Source organism: Muscardinus avellanarius, assembly GCF_963383645.1.
Source record: "Muscardinus avellanarius genome assembly, chromosome: X".
NCBI lineage: Eukaryota > Metazoa > Chordata > Mammalia > Rodentia > Gliridae > Muscardinus > Muscardinus avellanarius.
The window spans coordinates 15369970-15393535 of record NC_137792.1 but is presented as its reverse complement, the minus strand read 5'-3'; the positions used below and the strand labels follow the sequence as shown (position 1 = coordinate 15393535).

At 35.8% G+C, this 23566-nt stretch overlaps 1 protein-coding gene across 4 annotated transcripts in view; it reads right to left on the bottom strand.

Annotated features, from left to right (window-relative positions):
- The window catches only part of CNKSR2 (connector enhancer of kinase suppressor of Ras 2), a gene marked incomplete at both ends in the record, with an annotated part of 296214 nt that overhangs the window by 86455 nt on the left and 186193 nt on the right, over nt 1-23566 (bottom strand). For 2 of the 4 annotated variants that reach the window (XM_080718645.1, XM_080718647.1), the window contains 2 exons: nt 18993-19207; nt 20637-20726. In XM_080718645.1, coding sequence (XP_080574771.1) covers nt 18993-19207; nt 20637-20726 — 305 coding nt within the window. The remainder of the gene's footprint in view (nt 1-18992; nt 19208-20636; nt 20727-23566) is intronic. The other 2 variants (XM_080718646.1, XM_080718648.1) reach the window with 1 other exon arrangement.

The window sequence follows — 23566 nt, the reverse complement described above, 5'->3', positions numbered from 1 at the left end:
AGGTCTGGGAATGTAGTTCAGAGGTAGAGTGCCTCTGCTTTCAATCTCCAGTACCATCAATGCCACAACAACCAAAAACCAAACCAAACAAAACCCCCCAAAATCTTATGTCAATGCTTAGTGAAAACCATACTTTCAAATATGGCAAGCCTGCCTTCCCACTAATTCTTTATACTGGAGGGGTCTTTTGGAGCTGATTCACTGTTATGGGATTTTCTTTTACTAGATACAGTTGATATACTCCTGATTACAAAGCAATTCCTTGTAATTACTTGGTTCAATTTCTCATGATATGGTTTTTACCCAGTTTCTATGAGGAGATAAACCATCTGCTTTGTTCACCACTCTATACTCAGCTCCTAGCATAGTACCTGACATACGATTACCTATTGAAAGCATGAATGACATAGTTACTGAGAACATATGTGTGTGGGACACTGAGGTATGGGCTATGAATTGTGGATTCTCATATGCAATCTGTCAGTACATCCTATCCATATACCTTCAGAAGATATCTAGATTCTGATCCCTCCTTACCACTTTCACTTTAGCATTCAGGGTTAAGTCATGCTCATTTTTTCACTTGAACTGAAAAAATCTTATCTCCTAATTTCTGCACCAACCCCTGGCCCTTCACTCTATTCTCAACCAACCAGCTGAAGTGATGTATTTAGAATACAATTTTTCATTAAGAATAAAATGCATAGTATCAGGGGAGCAATACTGTGGTAGAAATCAGATTTGATTTCTCCATAGTCAAGTCTTATTCTATCTCTACAACTGTGGTGAAGCCAATGAACTACTCTACAACCTCAGTTTTCTTACCCGAAAAAACAGGAATTTGAAACAGATGTTAGAATGTCTCAGAGATTCTCATTTAAAAATGAAAAGAAAACCTAGCTAATTAGTTGCCAATGTAAATCTAATTAGTGATGCTTTAGGAATTATGTATACCTATAATCAATGTCAGTTTTAATACTGAATGCTAGATTATTCTTTGAAAAGCACTTAGTTTATGTTTAAGCTCTACCATATATGGAAATAACTTATCACCAGTTATATTAAGTATAGCTATTTTGGGGTATCTGATTGATGTGTACAATTAACATAGATTTTGCACTTGAGAGAGAGGCAGAAAGTTTATAATAGGTGCAAAGCAGAACTAGGGCATCTCTTGCTCCTGACACTTCTGACAGAAAATGTTGTCATCTGGGTATCAGAGAAATCAGGGTAGACTTGCCAGTCTTTTGTGACAAAGTAATGTTTATTACCAGAAAAAAGGGAGAGAAAGCAGACTAATGAACGACAAGGAATAAATCACATGTAAGAGAGAAATAAATGATGTAAAAGTTATTCTTTCTAATAGAGAATATAAATTGGGTGTGGTGGTGTGCACTTGTAATCCCAAGTATTCGGGAGGCTGAGATAGGAGGATCACAGTTTGAGGCCAGCTCCAGCTACTTAATGAGGTCCTTTGCAACTCAGTGAAACCCTGTTTCAAAATAAAGAATAAGCTGGGTGTGGTGGTGCACTCTTTTAGTCTCTGTGCTTGGGAGGCGGGGATAGGAGGATCATCCAGGTTCGAAGCCAGCCTTGCTGGCTTACAAGACCCTGTTTCCAAATAAAATAAAAACAATAGGTCTGGGAGTGTAGCTTGCAGGTAGAACGGTTCCATTCCCAGTACCACCAAAAAAAAAAAAAAAAAAAAAAAAAATAGGGCTAAGGGTGTAGCTCGGATGTAGAATGCCCCTGGGTTCTATCCTTAGTACCATAAAAAGAGAAAATATATAAAAAAGACAAATAGAGAATATATAAAAGCCAAGATTTTTAGATGAAGTCACTATCATGGTATGATGATTTCTGTCAACAATGATGTGACTGAATCATAATTATTAAAAAATGTTTCTGGCTATTAGTTTTACTGTTTCTATTTGGAAAATAATCTGAAACCATAGTTCTTTCTGTTTACTTTTATTTTTATTTTTTCTGAAAATAATGTACATAATTTCTCCTCATGACTTATGGCTGTGTCAGTAAAATTTCTTTTTTTTTTTTTTTTTTGCAGTACTGGGGATGGAGCCCAGTGGCATTCTACCTTCAAGCTACACCCACAGCCTTATTTATTTATTTATTTATTTATTTATTTATTTATTTATTTAGTGGTACTGGGGTTCCTGGAAACCCTTGCTACCTCCGGGATACTCTCCCAGACCTATTTTATATTTTTATTTGGAAACAGGGTCTCTTAAGACAGCGCACTGGCTTTGAACCTGTGTCATCCTCCTGCCTCTGCCTCCCAAGCACAGGGATTACAAGAGTGCGCCACCACACCTAGCTTTAATTTTTATTTTGAAGCAAGGTCTCACTAAGTTGTGAAGAGCTTCCCTAAGTAGCTGAGGCTGTCCTTGAACCGCGATCCTCCTGTCTCAGCCACTTGAATGCTGGGATTACAAGGATGTTCCACCACGCCCGGCTTAGTATAATTTCTTATAAAAAGTCTAGCATTTATCTAAATGACTTTGTGTTTTTCATAGTCATGAGCTGTGACAAAGAGCCAAACTCATATGCTGGAGAAAAGACAGCCTTTTCAACAAATGGCCCTGGGAGAACTGGCTATCCAATTGTAGATAGATGGAACTAAATCCTTATCTCTCTCACCATGCACAGGAACACCTCAAAATGGACCAAAGACTTAGAAATTAGACCTGAGACTGTGAAGTTATTAGAGGAGAGCATAGTCTCAACACTCCAACATATAGGCACAGGCAGTAACTTTCTTAACAAGACCTCCAAAGCACAGGAAATTAAAATAAGAATTAACAAGTGGGATGGCATCAACTAAAAAGTTTCTTCTCATCAAAGGAAACCATCAAGAACCTAAAGAGGAAGCCTACGGAATGGAAGAAATATCATTACCAGTCACCACTCTGACAGGGGGCTAATATCCAGAATATACAAAGAGCTCAAAAGAAGGACTTCTGGGAAGATGGCGACCGAGAAAAGCGGGGCTTAAGAGCCCCTAAAACAACCAATCTCCATTACCACAAAATCAGCACCTTTAATAGCCAGAAAACACCATCACCAGAGAAACAAAAAAAAATCACCAGACTCCAGAGAGGAGGGGGACTCACAATGGAGCTCAGAGCCACAGAGGAGATACGCCGGCCTCATGGCCGAGGACGCAGCAGTAGCGCCTTACTGTCGGCGGCAGTGGCAATTTCACCAGACAGCTACGGCTACAGACCAACGCACTCAACAGCCTACCAGGCTCCAGAGAGAAGTGGCGGGCAGCAAGCTGAGGGACTCAGAGCGGAGCTCAAAACCAGAGAAGAAATACACCAGCCTCATGGCCGAGGGCGTGGCAGCGGCAGCAGCAGCGAATTCACCGAGTCCACTACAGCTCCATCTGTGTACTCAACAACAGTGAGTCAAATTGCGGGCCCCAGAGGAGAAATCCCAGTACTGCACTCCCAGGGACTTGACCCAGTGGGGGAGTGGCGGTGGCAGAGATATCACACCATAGGAGAACGCCCAACCTGGCACCCCCCATAGTCTAAAGCAGCCTCTATCGACTCCCTGGGTCTGAGACTCTGTGATACAACCCAGTAAAGGAGTAGTGGGGTCTGAGATACCACAGACTCGAGATCCAGAGCACCTTAAGTGAAGACATAGTGACCCAAGGGAAGAACCCAGAGAAGGCACAAACTTCCGAAATCATGGGAAAGAGGAATAACAATGGAGCAATGAATGTCCACAACCCCACAACATTAGAACCTGATAAAACAGAAAAGTTATAAAAGTCACTAGGTGCAATTCAATTTACAATAAAATAATGGAGATTTATATGTCATGACAGGTGTGGTAGCTCTTGCCTATAATCCCAGAACTGGGGAGGCAGAGACAGGAGGATCGTAGGTTCGACATCAACCTCAGAAACTTAGTGAGATTCTCAGCAAACTAGTGAGACCCTGTTTCAAAACAAGAAATAAAAAAGGCTGGGGGTGTAGCTCAGAGGTGGAATGCCTCTGGATTTCAATCCCCAGTAGGGAATATTTACTATGCCATATTCTTCTTTCTCTTCCATACTGAAAAAAAAAATATATATATGTATGTATATGTATATATATATATACATATATATACATATATATATATATAGTTATATAGGTTATATATGATATATAACATAATTTAAGGCCAAAAGGCTAAATTGGTTTTATCTAACAAAAGGGAAAAAAAGGGCTTGATGGAAAGATTTTTTAACTTCCGTGTTTGCAGAAGAAATCAAGTCATCACTGTGCTGTCAATTTAGATAGCATTTTCCATAGTCCTCTCCACAGTGCTATGTTCATCTTTTGAATGAGAAAATTTGGCAAAAGAAAGAAAGCAATTTTTGTAAGCTCAGACATGAAAATTTAGATTTCTAGAAATCCTAACATTTGCTACTTCTCTAGGACTAGCTAACTCAAATGCACCTGGATTATATTTTGCTGCTTCTCAACCCACAAGTGAGAATATTTTGGTAATATGGTTGAAGGAAGGAGCCTTTATTTGTGTACACACATATTGGCAGACATTGTTTCAAATAATTTATATATATTGGCTCAATTACCCCCTTATAAAATTATATATAGGGAAGAATAGAAAATACAATATCCAAAATGTTTTATAGCAAATGAAGTGGATATCATACTGCTTTTTTTGTAATAGCCATATGACAAAAAATGAGGACATGATGCTAAAATGTAATTAAGTAAAGGATATTTAAGATAACATCTAAAAATATTTCCTTCTAGTTTTTTCAGAGTATGTGAAGAAATCATTTAAAAACTATATAATGTTTTATTAGGTAAAAATGTTTCAAGTAAACTAGATATTTTACCCTAATGATTATTTATATTATCATTTTTGTGGTACTAGGATGGGACCCAGGGGCATTATACTTCCAAGCTACATCCCCAGCCTTATTTTTTATTCTTTATTTTGAAACAGGGTCTCACAGAGTTGCAAAGGGCTTCTCTAACTGGCCGAGGCCATCTATGAACTGTGATTCTCCTGTTACAGCCTCCCAAATGCTGGGATTTTAAGTATGTGCCACCATGCCAGTTATATTACCTTTTGACTAAAGATAATTTTTTTTTCTTTTTTTGCGGGTCTGGGGATGGAACCCAGGGGCATTCTACCTCTGAGCTACACCCCCAGCCCTATTTTTTATTCTTTATTTTCAAACAGGGTCTCACTAAGTTGCGGAGGGCCTCACTAAGTAGCTGAGGTTGTCCGCAAACCATGATCCTCCAGTCTCAGCCTCCTATATGCTGGGATTACAAGTGTGCGCCACCACGCCTGGCTTGACTAAAGATAATTTAAAGTTATAATTTCTAATATATGCTTTGAAAGATGAAATAAGTAGCTTATAGGGATGATACCTTTATTAATGTGGGCTACAAATTGAGTCCACTTTGGATTTATGATAAAATAAAAAAAATTTAAGTGTGTAAGTGGTACTGAGGATTGAACTTAGGGGCATTATACCTCTGAACTACACCTCCAGCCCATTTTATGTTTCTGTTTTGAAATAGGGTTTTGCTAGGTTGCTGAGAGTTTCACTAGGTTGCTGAGACTGTCTTCAAATCTGTAATCTTTCTGTCTCAGCCTTTCAAGTGCTGTAATTATAGGTGTGTGCCATCATACCTAGCTGAAATGAGATTTTATTTACCACTGAACCTTAAGCATACTGTTGCTAGATAAATCTTCAAAGTAGGTTTTACCAGGTAGGTACCGACAATGGACTCAGAGAAGGAAATCTCAAGTGTGCAGTTAGAATGTTCTAGTTTGTGTTCATGGGTCCTAGTTTGTCTAGTCTGTCTTGTTTTCTTTCCCATCATATCCACATTTCCTTTTCACACAGTAGTTTTGCTTAGGTTTCTTAATCAGCTCCTCAACCGATTAAGATCTAGTCTTTTATTGATGTAATTTAGCAATTTTGTCTCCCTGACTGAACCTTAACTGATATATTCATTACTGCCAAAAAGGAATGCATAATTATTTAGTCTTGGATTCACGATTTGTTCATCAAGAGGTAAATTTCCTTACATACAAATAATATTTTTCTATATGGAGTTAAAAACTCAATGATAAATAAGAACAAAATGATGTAACTTCTAAAAACAACTGAATGGAAATAGAGAATATTATGCTAAGTGAGATGCGCTAGGCTCAGAAAATCAAGGGCCATATATTTCTCTCCTATGTGGAAGCTAGAGAAAAAGTAGAACATGAAAGAGACTTTAGATAATGAGGAGAGAAGCCAGTATGTAAAAGGGATTGGGGGAGGGTGATGGGCAGGGGCAAAAGAAGAATTGAGGAAGAAAACAGTTTAAATGACGCTATGTCTATATATGAAAGGATCACCACCAATCTCACTAATATGTATTGGGAGGGAGGAAGAGGGAATTCAGCGGGATATTGAGGGAAATATACCAAGTAATGTGTGCATATATTTATGATCACTTTGAAAGTCACTGCAATATATAATTACAATGTACTAATAAAAGTACAAAAAGTTAAAAAATGATAATGGTAGTGAGGTAATAGAGCAGAATCATGGAAGCAAAAGAATCCTACTGCCCACAAAATTTGAGAAAAATTTTTGTGGCTATATGCAATTAGGAGCCATAGGCCTATAAAATAAAAGAAAATGAAACCTTTATAAGCTCTCTGATTGATATAGTTAGATACATAATGGTCCCTTAAAGAACCCATAAATTAGTGTTTGGAGTTAATATAATTGAGTCAATGGAGAGTTGTAATCCCAGAAGTAGATAAATCCATTGTAAATTATTTATCCGGGTGGTAGTCTAGGCTGGTGAGTTGTGGCTGGAGAAGGTGTGTCCTTGAAGATGCAGCTTTGGGGATTATCTATGGTTCCTCCTCCCTTCCTGTCTTGTCTTTATTCTGGCCTCCCTGATATAAGGAACACAGCTCATGTGTTCTCTCTCTCTCGCTATGTTTGTTGTAGCCATGCTCTGAGCTCCATGGCCCCTGGTCTCATATGGAATGAACCTGAAACTGGAAGAAAATAAATCTTCTTTCCTCTAAGTTATGTGATTAGTCTTTTAGATTATAGCTGTAAGAATGCTGGCCAGAACACTGATTAAAACTACTTAAGTCAGGTATGTCTTCAAAAGATTGTAATTATTGATATTAGCACCCAAGCCAAAGGCTTCTACTGGAATTTTAGTTTTCTCTCTAAAGGTGACAAGGAATTTATTATGATTTAAATTTAGCAAATTTATAATTTTCTAATTCAATTATCTGTGTCCTGTTTTGTATGGTTTCTCACTAATTAAGCCAAATTTTATGTTTTGCTTCTTGGTAGTCATTACTTAACCAAGAACTAGAAGAATGAGAACCACATTTGTTCAAACATGAAAATGAAAAGACTGATTTCTGTTTATCAAGTTTTTATCAGTCTACTTACCTACCTGTCTTTTTGTGGTCTTGGTGATGGAACCCAGGACCTTGTGCATGTTAGGCAAGTACTTTAATACAGTCAGGCCTAATAATCTGTTTTAACCAGTGTTAGCAAAAATCCCTCCCAAGATTAAGAATTTATTAGTGAAACCTGTTTGTCTTAATGCTCAGATTTTAAAACTTAAAAATCTGAATTAAAAAAACTTCTAAATATTTAAACATTTTCAAAATTAATAAAATTTAAGAATTTAGTCAGTCTCTTAGGAATTCCATGATGTCACAACTATATACACTTCATCACAGAATATAACACTATAAACAAGATGAGTTAACCCTGGACTCAACCAATATGAAAGTATTAGTACTGTGGGTTTCATTCTTATTTTAATATTCCTATATTTGTATTATGGAAATATTTAAAGGTTAATCAAATTTCCTTAAGAGTTATAGAACATTCACATACTTCATCTTGGGTAGTTTTTGTAGTTTGTGGTATTGGGGGAATTTTTCCATTTAACTGAGTATTTTATTATTCTTTTTTTATTCTTTTAGTATTGGGGACTGAACCCAGGGACATTCTACAACTATACCTCCAGCCTTTTTTAGTTTGAAAAAGGATCTCATTAAGTTGCAGAGGGCCTCTTTAAGTTGGTAAGATGGATACAAACCTGTGATCCTCCTGTCTTAGCCTCTCAACTTGAATTACAGGCATCCACCACCACACCCAGATCTTATTAATGAGGTTTGTAGCAATATCCTCTCTTTCATTCCTGTTATCAATAATTTGAGTCTTTTTAACCAGTCTTGCTATATGTTCAACAATTTATTAAGTCTTCCTTCTGCTGTGTTTGGTCCCTTTTCCTAAATTTTTGAGGCTGAAATTGGGATTATTGATACCTTTCTTCACTTATATAAGAATCCATCACTATCAACTTATATATTGTGTTTTTACTTTCATTCACTTTAATTTCCCTTGAGGCTTCCTTTTTTATCTAAAGATTATTTCTAAGTTGTTGGAGCTTTACTTATCTTTTTACTATTGATTTCTAATTATTTCCTTTGGTCATATAGAATATATTGTATTACTTCATTTATTTTAAAATTGAGGTTTAAGACCACTATCCTGATGTATGCTTAAAAAGAATATGTATTCTGTTGGATATCTGTTTGATACCATTTGTGGATAGTCAATTCAGGACTTCTACATCCTTGCTGCCATTTTGTTTAGTGGTTATATCAATTACAGGGGAATGTTGAAGTTTTAACCACAGACTTGTCAATTTTTTCCCTTTAGTTTTGTTGGATTTTGTGCTAATATCTGAATCTCTATTGTTTGGTACATGTGCATTTCTTGTAGTACTGGAGATTGAACTCAGGAATGTTCTATATCCCCAGCCCTATTTTTAAATTTTGAAATAGGGTCTCACTAAGTTACAGTGCTGGCCTCAAACCTGTGACCCTCTAAAGTATTGGGATTACAAATGTGAGCCACTGTGACTGTCTAGTATCAAAGAAAAGTCCAGGACCAGATTGTTTCGGAAGTGAATTTTATAAAACCTTTATAGAAGAGCTAATCCCGATACTCCTCAATCTATTTCATGAGATAGGAAAAACAGGACTCTCCCAATACATTTTATAAAGCCAACATCACATGAAAAACAAACACAAATAAAGACAGCTCAAGGAAGGAAAACTACAGGCCTATATCATTGATAAACTTAGATGCAAACCTGCTAAACAAAATACTAGCAACACGCATTCAAAATCACATCAAGAAAATCATACACCATGACCAGGTAGGGTTCATCCCAGGATGCAAGGCTGGTTCAACATACAAAAATCATTCTATGTAATTCATCACATAAACAGAACCAAAGACAAAATCACATGATCATTTCAGTAGATGCTGAAAAAGCATATGAAAAATTCCAACATCCATTTATGCTAAAAGCACTACAGAGAATCGGAAAAGAAGAAACATACCTCAACATCATAAAGGGAATCTACAATAGGCCCACAGCCAACATCATATTAAATGGGGAAAAACTTCAAGAATTTCCCCTAAAAACAGGAACAAGGCAAGGCTGTCCATTATCACCATTTCTATTCCATATAATACTCGAGACTCTAGCCAGAGCAATAAGGCAAGAAAAGAAAATCAAAAGAGTACAAATAGGAAAAGAACTCAAACTTACACTCTTTGCAGATGACATGATACTAAACTTAGAAGATTCAACAAACTCAACTAAATGGCTTACAGAACTAATCAACAAATTCAGCATGGTGTCTGGATACAAAATCAAACTTAAAAAATCGGAAGCTTTTCTGTATACCAACCATAAATCCACTGAAAAAGAAATTCAGAAAACACTTCCACTCAGGATATCCTACAAAAATGAAATACTTAGGAATAAACTTAAACAAGGAATAAAAGACCTCTACAAAGAAAATTATAAAACATTGAAAAAAAGAAATAGAAGATCTTAGAAGATGGCAAAGTCTTCCATGTTCACGGATAGGCAGAATAAATACCATCAAAATGGCCATACTTCCAAAACTCATTCAACACAATACCTATTAAATTACAAAGGTCATTCTTTACAGACATAGAAAAATCAGTCTTTAAATACTTTTGAAACAATTAAAAAAACAAGAATAGACAAATGGTTTTACAGAAAAAAACCATGCAAGAGGAATAACAATAGCTGATTTTATACTACAAAGCCATAGTAATAAAAACAGCATGGTACTTGCACAAAAACAGATACATAGACCAATGGAGCAGAATAGAAGACTCAGAAACAAATCCACACACTTACAGTTCATTGATTTTTTTTTTTTTTTTGGTGGTACTGGGGTTCCTGGAAGCCCTTCTACCTTCGGGCTACACTCCCAGACCTATTTTATATTTTTTTATTTGGAAACAGGGTCTCCTAAGCCAGCACGCGCGGCTGGCTTCGAGCCTGCTTGATCTTCCTGTCTCCGCCTCCCAAGAGTGGGGATTACAAGCGTGCGCCACCACGCCCAGCCCAGTTCATTGATTTTTGACAAAGGGGCCAAAAACATACACTGGAAAAATGATAGCCTGTTCAACAAATGGTGTTGGCAAAACTGATTAACCATAAGAAGAAAAAGGGAAACAAACCCCACCTTCTCACCCTGCACAAGAGTCAATTCAAGATGGATCAAAGACTTGGAAATTAGACCTGAGACCCTGAAGCTCCTTGAAGAGGGCATAGGTCCAACACTATAACACACAGGCACAGACAAAATCTTTCTCAACAAGTCCCCAAAGGCACAAGAAACTAAAAGGCAAATCAAGAATGCATGGGATTGCATGAAACTGAAGAGCTTCTGTACAGCAAAGGAAAAAAGCAAGAACCTCAACCAAGAGCCAACAAAATGGGAGAAGATTTTTGCCACCTACCCCTCCAATAGAGGACTAATATCTAGAATATTACAGAGAATTCAAGAAACTCAGCACTAAGAAAACAACCCAATCAAAATGGGAAAGTGAACTATATAGACGCTTCACGCAGAAGAAATTCAAATGGTCAATAAATGCATGAAAAATGGTTGAAATAATTAGCATAAGAGAGATGCAAATCAAAACTACCCTGAGATTTCACCTAACTCCAACTAGAATGGCAGTCATTCAAAATACAAACAACAACAATGCTGGAGAGAATGTATAGAAGTTCTCCCTAACATGCAGAAGCTAGGAAGAAAATGGGTCATAGGAGGAACTCTAGATGAAGAAGGAGATACTATAGATGAGCAAATAAGGTGACCTGAGGGGATGGGAGAGTAGAAGAGGGAAATTCTCTAATACACATGATGTACTTTAACAAATATATCAATATCAATCACTAAGCCAAACATGAGAAGAAGGGAGGGGAAAGAATTGGATAAGGGCTAATTGCATGATATGTGTATGTATGTCTCCACCATCTTGTATCCCATTAAGATGTATGACTACAATGCACAAATAAAAATTAAAAATAAATAAATAAAAGTTAAAAAAGAACAGATCTAGTGATAAATTTGGCAGCATATATACTAGAATGGATATCTACTATTTCTGCATGTTTTTTGATGAGGAGAAGCAACATGTTGCACTGTACAGAGGCCATTTTCAGGATGAGTAAAGTCAAATGCGGTTGTTATAAATAAATTTCAGCTTAGATATTTTCCTGACTGCTAAAATTGCCCTCTTATTTTAGCTATTTTGATTCTGAAACAATGTGGCTAAATCAGGCAGCTGTTAGATAAACTAACCTTTTTATCTTCAGATAAATTTAATTATGAATGCTTATATGCTGATTACAGAAATCTCCCATCTTTATGATAATGGCTTTGCCTTCTCTTTTAGATGGTAATATCATTATGAGTAGAAATGGATTTTTTTATCTAAAGATGTAAATGTTGGAATCAGACTGCTTGGACTCATCTTTCATCTCTGCTACTTTCTAGCTATGTGTAAAGTAAACTGTTTTAGTTATTTTTATTTCTGTCAACTATAAATAATAATGATAATAGCAGCAATAACAATAATAGTAATAATAACTTCATATGGTATTTCTGAGGATTCAATGAAATAACGTATATATTCTTAGCATGGGACCTTAGTAATTACTAAGTAAATGTTAGCTATTAATAGTAATAATAATGATAGATAATGTTGTTATTAGTCTTTGTATACTCCTCAGCACTTGGAATAGGCCTTTCACAAGTCTGATACTACTAGAAATACTGAGTTTTGAGGGATAATATAGTGCAAAGAGGTAGACTGCTGATATTCAAATCTCAGCTCCACCATGTATCTATCCATGTGCCTTAATTTCCATGTGCTTTAATTCATGTGCCTTAGTTTCGTAACTTGTAAAATAGGGATAAAGTCAGCACTTTTTATAGGGTTATTATAAAGATTAAATGAATTAATATTTAAAAAGCACCTAGAATAGTGCCTGCTTCATTATGCTGATTCACTTATTAAATTAAAAAGTCTATTAGCATCTATTCATTTCCCTCCTACCCCATAAAAATCCTAATAAATTTACCAGGAGGGGTACAGGTATTTATTAGAAACAACTATTTGCAGTTATATCTTAAAAATGAAGACAAGCCATACAAATATTATGGTCTTATAAAAGAAATTATATATATATTTTAAAGATCTACACAAAATCTATTTTATTTTTTGTGAGTCTGGGGATGGAACTCACAGTGGCATTCAACCTCTGAGCTACACCCCCTGCCCTATTTTTTATTCTTTATTTTTATTTTTGGTGGTACTGGGGTTCCTGGAAACCCTTCTACCTCCGGGCTATGCTCCCAGACCCACTTTCTATATTTTTATTTGGAAACAGGGTCTCTTAAGCCAGCAAGGCTGGCTTCGAACCTGTGCGATCCTCCTGTCTCTGCCTCCCAAGCGCGGGGATTACAAGCGTGTGCCACCATGCCCGGATTTTTTATTCTTTATTTTGAAACAGTGTCTCACTATGTTGTGGAGGGCCTCACTAAGTAGCTGAGTCTGTCTGCGAACCATGATCCACAAAATCTATGTTTAATAAACCATCTAAATCACATTATTTAGTTTATGAAAGTATACTGCATGCTGCCTGGATCCGTAATAAAATTTTGCTTGTTCTAGCATATTAGCATGTAGACTTAAATGATTACTTTGTGTACAGATTTTAGTTTAGAAGCCTTAATGATAGAGTAAGTTATTATCTGCACATCATATTACGGAAAAACATTTTATAAGATTTAGAGAGGAGATTCAGAACGATTCGGTCATTCTTTATAAATACTTTTCTCACTGCCTGTCTTTTCATCATGTGTTCTTATGTAAGCTCAGGGCTTTGGCAGCTAACAACATCAACATTTTCGGACAGAAAATCAGTGAGTAGGTAAAGTTATGATTTTTCTGAAAAGTGCCATAATACATTTGGTTGGTGGCCATAATGAGATCTCTGTAATGAGATGTCCGGGAAAGGAAGGAACAGAAGCTCTGAGTTGGAGTGGAGGATGTGGGCTGGAAGCTCTGGGGGAGCTAAACTTGTTACATTGCTGGCCTCTTGTAGAGCTGGCCTAGGACATGCAGAGAAGTTCTGTTTTAAGGTTGAAGACACTGAATAAAGCATTAAAATTTCTGTCTACATTCATTTACTTATTAATTCATCACATTCTTGGGAACTTATAAAATACTATGCTTATACTAGGTGCTGAAATATAGTGCTGAACAAAATATAGAAACTGTCCCTGTCTGTCATGGGAATGAATATGCTTATTCTACAATTTACAGGGAAGACAGACACTAAGGGGATCTTCACCTAATATATATATATATATATAATATATATATATATATATATATATATATATATACACATATATATACACACACACACAAATCAAAAGAAAGGTTATGAAGAAAAAGAACTAAGTTCTAAGAAAACATAGAGAAACTGATCTAGTTCAGGGAATACTGCTATACTGCTTACGGAAGTTCTCCTTGGGATTCTGGGTTTAAATAACAAGGGGAAAGAAGGTATAAAAAACATTATTAGTAGATAGAACAACATTTCAAAAAAGAAAAAGGTGGCCAAGAGCTGGCAGTGATCATGGTGGCTAGAGTATAGTGAATAATTTCCTTTTAAATAACTTTATGGAAAAGAAACAAATTGGAATAACAAATATATGTAATTAATCTTGTATATCACTGCAAACATAATTTATATTATGATGTGAGACTATAATGTATCACTAAAAGCAAATTAAAAAATAAAAAATGTATATTTTACCACTCTATAAAGTCTAAATCTTCTTTTTTCTTTAGGTGGTACTGGGGTTCCTGGAAGCCCTTCTACCTCTGGGCTACACTCCCAGACCTATTTTATATTTTTATTTGGAAAGAGGGTCTCTTAAGCCAGCGTGGCTGGCTTCGAACCTGAGTGATCCTCCTGTCTCTGCCTCCCAAGCGTGGGGATTATAAGCGTGCGCCACCACGCCCAGCTTAAACCTTCTTTTCTTTTGTAAACATTTCTGTGGTAATTGATGAGAAGAATGCATCATACACTGAAGTAAACAATGTTTGCCTAGTTTTGTGTATTTTCACTGGGCAACTTACTTTCCAACATGAACCATTAGGGATTAAAATCTACATCTGCTCCTAAGAAACACAACATTCACAAACACCCCTTGAGTAAGTTATTCATGGATCTCTAATGCTGTTTAGATCTTGATATCAAATTAATATTAAATTTTCTCTGAATTTGAACTCAAAATCTTTAGACTACTTGAAGCCAATATAACAGTGGAGATAGTAGCCTATGAGTAACTCAATATTCAATATTCATAATTTTCTTCTACCCTATGTACTATTGTATTAAAACTGGCCATGTTATCTAAATGAGCTAGTAAAAATGATTAGCAATTCATCATGAGGATGGTGAGATTAAATATTAAATATTGATCTTATGTTTTCAGGAAAATATATCATAAGGAAAATTATTTCTATTTAAGTAAGTACATATAAAAATATAAAAATTAAACAATCTGTGACATATACAAAGGATATAATTTCAGTGTATGCTTCCAAAGGTCCAAGCAATTTAACTATAATACTATTATATTTATAATATAAATAGATCATGTTGAATAACTACTTGAACTCTAGAATAGTAGCAGCTTTATGATTTTTCTAACTTAATAAAAATAATAATAATAATATAGGGTAAAATAGAAGTTAAGATAGAAATTAATCCCATCACTGAAAATGTTATTATAATAATTTTGATACTGGGGATTGAACCAAGGGGCATTCTACCTCGGAGATATACTTGCAGCCATTTTTATTTTTTATGTTGAAACAGGAGGACCTTGGTAAGTCTGCTGAGCCTGGACTTGAACCTACAATTCTTATGTCTCAGTATCCCAAGTACTAGAATTATAGGTGTGTGCCACCATGCCCAGTTTGAAAATGTTATTAACATTTGAGGGCATAAGTTTTACGTTAAACTTTTAAACAAAAAGTACAGATTTACTCATTAATGCAAACTTCTCTGTGTATAGCATGTCTATTGTACATAAAGCACTAGGGTATAATGTGGAAAGACTTCTGGAGTGATTTAGGTTTTAGTTTTGACAAAGGCCCTTATCTTTTGACAACACAGCACAGTGCAAATCATGTAATCTGATTTTTTATTTGCAAATAGGGGTTTTGTTTGGTTCAAAAGACATAAAAAATGTGGAAACTCTCTGGATAACTGTGAAAGTACTAAATAAGTACAAGGTGAGATCCTCAAGGGAACTTGAGTCTCATAAAATAATCAAACAACAAAAGCCCTATTTTTTGAGCACTGGTTATAGGCATCCAATATAAACTCATACTAATAATTATTTCATTTCTTCTAAACCTGAGCACAGAGTTAGGAAGTACCCAGAATTTTATTCTGATATTGGCGGATCAATGTTGCAAGATGAAGATACTCCTTACTCTGCATTGGCCCTCTGTCAAAATATAATTGAGAAAGATACCATATATGTGGGCAATATTATGTTACAGACTCAGGAGAAATAATAAAGTAGGAGGCAAAAAATGACTCCTTGACTTCTTTCTCACAATAAAATTCTAAAAGAGAAGTTACTAGATTCTTGATACACACACACATTTGGGTATATATACACCCAAATAATTCCCTTTGGAAAGGTGGTATTAGTTCATATTCCTAGACAATGCTCATACTTGATTGCCAGTTTGATTCACCTTTCCTGCCTTTTCTCTTTCTCTTTCTCTTTCTCTTTCTCTCTCTTTCTCTTTCCCCTTCTCCTTCTCCTTCTCCTTCTCCTTCTCCTTCTCCTTCTTCTTCTTCTTCTTCTCTTCTCTTTTCTTCTCTTCTCTTCTCTTCTCTTCTCTTCTCTTCTCTCTCTCTCTCTCTCTCTCTCTCTCTCTCTCTCTCTCTCTTTTCGTGGTGCTGGGGTTCCTGGAAGTCCTTCTACCTCCGGGCTATACTCCCAGACCTATTTTATACTTTTTTTTTTTTAATTTGGGAACAGGGTCTCTTAAGCCAGCGTGGCTGGCTTCGAACCTGAGCGATCCTCCTGTCTCCACCTCCCAAGTGCGGGGATTACAAGTGTGTGCCACCATGCCCGGATTGTCTTCTCTTTTTTTTAATAGTACAAAATCCACAAGATTTATATCTCTATTTTCCTTCCTCACACAGTACATACCCATCTGTATATGCAGAACAAAATAGAACAATTCTGAGTATTTAAAAGCGTCATAGCTCACCACTGTTAGGATAAATCTAAACTCTTTAGTAGTTAAAGTGGCCTCTTGTTTCTTCTCCAGCCTCATCTATCACTACCAACATCCCTTTGAATAGGTCAGCTGTCTCTCATCTTCAGACATTTGTCCAGGCTGTATTTTATGACTAGAACACCAGATTCTAGAGGGAGCTCAGTGTACATATGGCTCTTCTGACTAGTAATGATAACAAAAGTGAACCCCTTCACATGTATTTAAGAGTACTGATTTCAGAGCCACTTCACATATGGGTGGAAAAAATAATAATTTATCAATCGTATAATGGAAGATATTTTAATAGAGACACTAGTCTCCTGGAAGGGAAGAAGCTTAGGAGTACTTTAACAGAGAACAGAGAGTAGAGAATCAGGCACCTAGAAATGCTAATGACATTTCAACACAAATAAGGAAAAATATTTTTTTACTTTAGTTTTGTTGTGAGTATATGTGGTACTGGAAATTGAACCCAGGGCCTGTGTCTAGCTCGGCAAGTGCTCTACCAGTGAGCTACATCCTTATCTCTGAAAAAATTTCTTTAAGACAGGGCCTCATTATGTTGCCCAGGATGGCTTCAAATTTTGATTCTTCTGTCTCAACCTCCCAAGCAGTTCCTATTATCATCAGCATGTACCATTGCATCTGACTCTAGTTTTATAAGAGAGCTAAAGTATAAGAAAGTAGATAATTAAATAGATTTATAAAGAATAGTAACTCAAGTATGTTATTAAATCCTTCACATCTTATATGTTTAGATGGTTCAACAACTATTATTTTCCATTAATTTTTATAATATGTTGAACATCAAATAAAGTTGTTCAAATTAGTATTTTAAAATTCTGACTCTATGTTTTAAAGGCCTTAATTAGATGCTAAAAGGTACAATGCTCTCCATTTAACCCAAATGGTCAAAAATAGGTTGATTTTTGAAATGGATATTCTGGCTAAGGAGATTCTGTTTCCCCATGGCCACTGTCTTAGTTTCTCATAATCCATCTGGGTTAGACATAGTGGCTGTGGTCTTTAACCTGTCAAATGATGTTCTGTACTAGAGATTCAACAGCTCAATCTGATCATGCAAGGCATTAGCTCAAGATTCTTCAATAGTTCTTTATTATAGCAAAAAAGAGTCTTAAGAACTTTATTGTAAAATTCCTGATCTAACCCCTACCTACCTTTTCAGGCATTTTTACTGCCCCTTTCTTACATAATTTCACTCAATTTTTAATGAGTCAGCAATTCTGAGCCATGTGAAGTTGCTGGAATACTCCATATTCTTACTCATTTGTAATGTACCTGCATATGCCTTCCCACCAAAATACTGCTACTTATCTCTCACTAAAATGCTTTTGTCATTTCCCTTGAAGTGTCTCTCCTTTTCCTATGTTACTTCTATACTTTCTGCAACTACCCATTATAACAGTTAAATTGTACTGGGACTCTAAGTATATTTTTCTTTTCATATAATGGTATGCTTTGTCTTCCTACTTCTAGCATCATACTTCAATGATCATTTTTTTGTGTGGTACAAGGGATGGAACCCAGGGGCAAGCTACCTCCAAGTGAACACTCGCAGCCCTATTTTTTATTCTTTATTTTGAAATAGGGTCTCACTGAGTTGCAAAGGGCCTCACTAAGTAGCTGAGGCTGGCCACGAACAGCAATCCTCCTGTCTTGGCCTCCCAAAGGCTGGTATTACAAACATGCGCCACCACACCTGGCTGTAGATGATCACTTTTAAATGGAATTATGAATATATTAATATCCTATCTTCAATGTTAAATTTTATAGCTACCTATATACAGTACTATTATTAATAAGCTAATTATTGTTTACTATTAATACTGTATATATTAACAACTCATTAAAAATTCAACTTGCTTCAACTTATGTACTCAATGAACATAAGAACTGGAGAACAAAACAATAATCCATCATATTTTAAGGACATATACTCTGAAGTTAATTATTGTTTACTATTAATACTGTATATATTAACAACTCATTAAAAATTCAACTTGCTTCAACATATGTACTCAATGAACATAAGAACTAGAGAACAAAACAATAATCCATCATATTTTAAGGACATATACTCTGAAGTTAGGATCTTTTGTAAAATCTGGCAACAGAAAAAAATAATCTGGAATTTACCCCACTTATTTGTCTCCCAATAAAAACTATATTAAAGAAATTTTGAAATTTTACTTACATGGTATAGTGTAGTTTCTGGCACAGGTGTGCCCATGATATCTTGTCTCAATGCATCCATTTGTAAACTAGGTAGCAATGAATAGTGAGTTGGGCTATTACTCTTATCACCCTTCTTTTTTGACTTCTTCCCTGTGTCTTTTTTGCTGTTTCTCTGAAACATGTATTCTTCTTGAGCAATTTTTTCATTGCTCATGTATCGAAGTAGAGAGTTTTCTATATAAAAAGAGACAAATACAATAATGTAAATATACAAATATCTCAAATATGCCATTCATTACCAATTGTGGCATAAGATTTTATTTTAGAATTTTAATGATTTAACTTATAAACTATGTAGTGAAATGCAGTAGTTCTCAATAATTTGGTGTTAGATAAGGAGAAATAGACTGTAGATTATTTCTCTTGGTTTTATCTTTTGACTAACTACAGGAGAATAACCTGTGGAACTTGAATCAGAAGTTCTGGGTTTGTGGCTCTTAAAATTTATAACAAAATCCTGAGGAGAATACCTGTAGAGACTGATGGCAATCAGTAGCTTATGGCATGTTAGGTAACCTTCTTGGAGAAGTAGAAGCCCATATTATGAACTGATAGGAAACTTTTAAAAGACTTTCAAAAGAGTGAGTCATAGATGGGTTATGATAGGTGTTTCTCTTTTATTTTTTTCTTGGATTATTCTATAGAATAAATGAGATTAGAAACTGAAATTTGGAAAATGGAATGAACATATAGATGTAAAGGAATCTGTTAATGTTCCTATACTTATCAACATTTTCCAAAATGCTCACTATATAAAAGAAGTGTTAAGAAGACTAATATATTCATGCTTGCTTGTACATGTGGTCTATAGATTTATGCAGTAATGAAATAAACAAAATATGTCCATAGGCAAATTGGTCAACCATATCATGAAGAACCTTAGTCACCTTAGATTCTATGAAGAGTTTTTGTTTTGTTTTCCATCTATTACCTTATGACTTTATTTCAAAAAATGGAAGCAGCAGCATGACCGACTGGGCCCAACATATCCACACTTGGTCAAACCCTATTTAGTAGTGAGACTTTGAATTACTCTCTTTACTGCTCACCTCAAAATCAAGATAAAAGAACATAAAAACTTACTTTTGGTAGATAATTCAAGAGTAGCCCACCCCCACATAAGAAGATAGCCCTGAACAGCAAACAGAACAGAGAAAAATCAAAGCAGTTTTTTTTCCCATTTCAAGATAGTTTTCATTAGAGTCACTGGCCCAGTTTCTATTAGCTTTCTTTATAACCCATGTACTTCAATGCTCATTCTGAGGTTGTATCCATACAAAAGTAGTGAAGGTACATTGCGGACCAATAGGGACTTTATGACAAACTGTTTCTACTCTTTTATGCAGTTTCACACTTCTGACCTTGTTTTTGAAATATTTTCAAATAACAATTAGATATTCATTTTTACACTGTAGTTATCTACCCTGAATCCTTTTATAAGGCATTAGTAGATGATGTCAAGACTGTCAAACATTGGTCTGACTTTGTTATACCATAAGTCAATAAGAAAATAAGTTTTCCACTGAAGCCATAACAATCTACTTAAAGAACATTTAGATCTGTTCAACCAACCCAGCCTACACTGAAATTCTAGAACACTTACCTCTTCTACTATCTCTCTTCATCTTATTTGGATCTTCATAGTCCCCCACCCAATTATATTCCACTGGCATAGATATAGGTCGTAGCTTGCCTAAACACAGAGAACAAAGTTCACATCAAATTGTTTTTCTTCCCCATGTCCGCTCAAACTTACACTGATTGTCAGCTACAGTGTACAAAACACACTCACTCATATGCAACATTATGGTTGGCATTTGTGTAGATGAAGAAAATGTGTGTTTTGAGCCAGAAGGTGAAACTGCCTGTGGCAATTAGCCAGGTAATAATGCAAACTTAAAGCACTTTTGTAAAAATAAATAATAGAGTACCCTAGGTTTGCTCTCTTAAGAGTCCCAGACATTAAGAGTATGGTCCTTCACAAACAGGATCATTATTTCCATAATTTTATTTCATTTTTAGCTAACTGGACCTCTGTCATATTCTCTAATGCCCAAGTGTCTAACTCTTGATAGCCAACCTCCAAGACAGTATCCTCTTATGCTTAACCTAATATGGCAACATTAATCCATTATTTCATGGTGGACCACTACAAGGCAAACTTCTTATCTTTTCTGCCTCCTAATTCATGCCACCATTCTGGATATGACTGTTTCAGCAAGAAGGCTAGAATCTCTTCCATGACCTATAGCTGAGTCTGCCCCTATGCATCTCTTTCGATATAATGTGGAGGTCTAGTTTACAGATCCCAGTCATCATTGCTTTGGTTTGGTCTGTCACATTTCCTTCTGGAGCTGTATTTTACTAAACAATAGTTTACTTTAGCAAGGAGAACCAAGAAAAGATTTTTGGTGGGGCTAAAGTATATAAATTTTGTTTAACTTGAAATTCCTGAAGCACAAAATAGTTAATGAAATTATTCAATTGTTTAAACAGATACCTAGCTCAATGCCTTACATAAGATAGTTTAATAAATTCTGAATGAATGTTATTCAGAGAAAGAAAGAAGAGAAAAGAAAGGCAGGCAGGATCATACAACCAGTTATGAGAATGCTAATAGTTTAAACACTATCACTTCATATGCTATATGCTATTCAAGAATTTTTAAAAATATTAGATAATTTAGTCATCATAATGAAGAAACTGAAACAGGTTATATAATCACCCAAGGAAACACAGCTAGTAAGTGCTTTGTACTAGGATTCAAACTCAGGCACTCACACACCACTTCTGCCATGACTCTTGATGACTTCAACCGTCATTCTCTGATACTCTGGCCTCTCAGTTTTCTGAGTATTTCCTCCATGCTTTATCTTGTCATCTATAAAGGCTACAGTCCTTCCAAATATTTCATTTTCTAAATATCATCTGTATTTTCAGCATACTTCCTACATAAAGAACTCCAAACCCAACAATCCTTCTATTAATCTAATTTTACCACTTCTCAGGATTTCTCAGTCAAATTTTCACCTTTCTTCTTACCCCCTTGTCCACCTAAATTTCATGGTCAATTATGATAATCACTACAGGTATTTAAACATATTAAATGGTTTTTTTCAGTACTGGGGATTGAACCCAGAGGCATTCTACCTCTGAGATATACCCCTCCTCTATATGATTCTTTATTATGAAACAACATCTCACTAAGTTGTAGAGGACCTCACTAAGTAGCTGAGGCTGTCTGTGAACCACGATCCTTCTGTCTCAGCCTCCCAAGTTAATGTGATTAAAAGCATGTGCCAACATGCCTGGTTCCTCAATGTTTTTACGTACAAAATAAATTTTAAAATTCTGGTAGGAAACTTCTATTCTGAAGGAAACTATACCAAATGTATTACTTCTTATCTACAAAGATACAGTTTATTTAGTATGTTTTGCTGAGCCCATTTAAAGTCTGAGGATGAATTAGACATGTAGCTATAATTTATGGTTTTGCCCTTCCTTCCTTCCTTCCTCCCTAAATCCCTTCCTCCCTCAGCTTCCTTGGAATTGAGTACAGGGGCATTTTACCCCTGAGCCCTAGCACCACTTCTATTTTATTTTTTAGTTTTGAAACAAGGTCTGGCTAGGTTGCTGAGTCTCAATAGGTTGCTGAGGCTGATCTTGAACCTGTGATCCTCTCGTCTCAGCCTTCCAAAGTATTGGGACTACAGGCCCAGTGTCATGGCCTTTTAAGTTCAGTAGCTACCTTTATAAACAATCACCTAATATTCCAAAATTCTTGTGGAATATATTTCTGCTCTCTCCCTCTTTTTTTTTTTTTGGTGTTACTGGGGTTCCTGGAAACCCCTCTACCTCCGGGCTATACTCCCAGACCTATTTTATGTTTTTATTTGGAAACAGGGTCTCTTAAACCAGCGTGGCTGGCTTTGAACCTGCGCGATCCTCCTGTCTCTGCCTCCCAAGCGCAGGGATTACAAGCGTGCACCACCACACCTGGCTATTTCTGCTCTTTTATACAAAGAAAATTTGAGTGAGATGATCAAAGTCAATATATCCTGCCCACCACAGGTGGGGTAAAAGTTTGAGAAAAAGTCTCTTTTGGTCATGTATATTCCACTGCTTTGGAGACTTAGTCCTCCAAATTTTCAATTTTTTAAAAGTTTTGTTTCATAAAAAAACTCCACATCAGCATGGGGACTAAACTAAAACAATTAATAGCTATAGCACTGTTTCCATATGTCACCAAGAAAAACTTTGAAGAGTGAAAAATCCAATAAATAAGCAGTTGTTTTACTTGTTTTCCATGTTACATATTTAAAAACAACTTTAAGAGCCAGACATGGTGGTGCATGCTTGTAATCCCAACATTTGGGAGGCAGAGATCGGAGGATCGCGGTTCGCAGACAGCTTCTGCTTCTTAGTGAGGCCCTGCAGAACTCAGTGAGACCCTGTTTCAGAACTAAAAAGGCTAAAAAATAGGGATTGAGGTTTATCTTAGAGGTACAATGCCCTTGGTTCCATCCCCAGTAC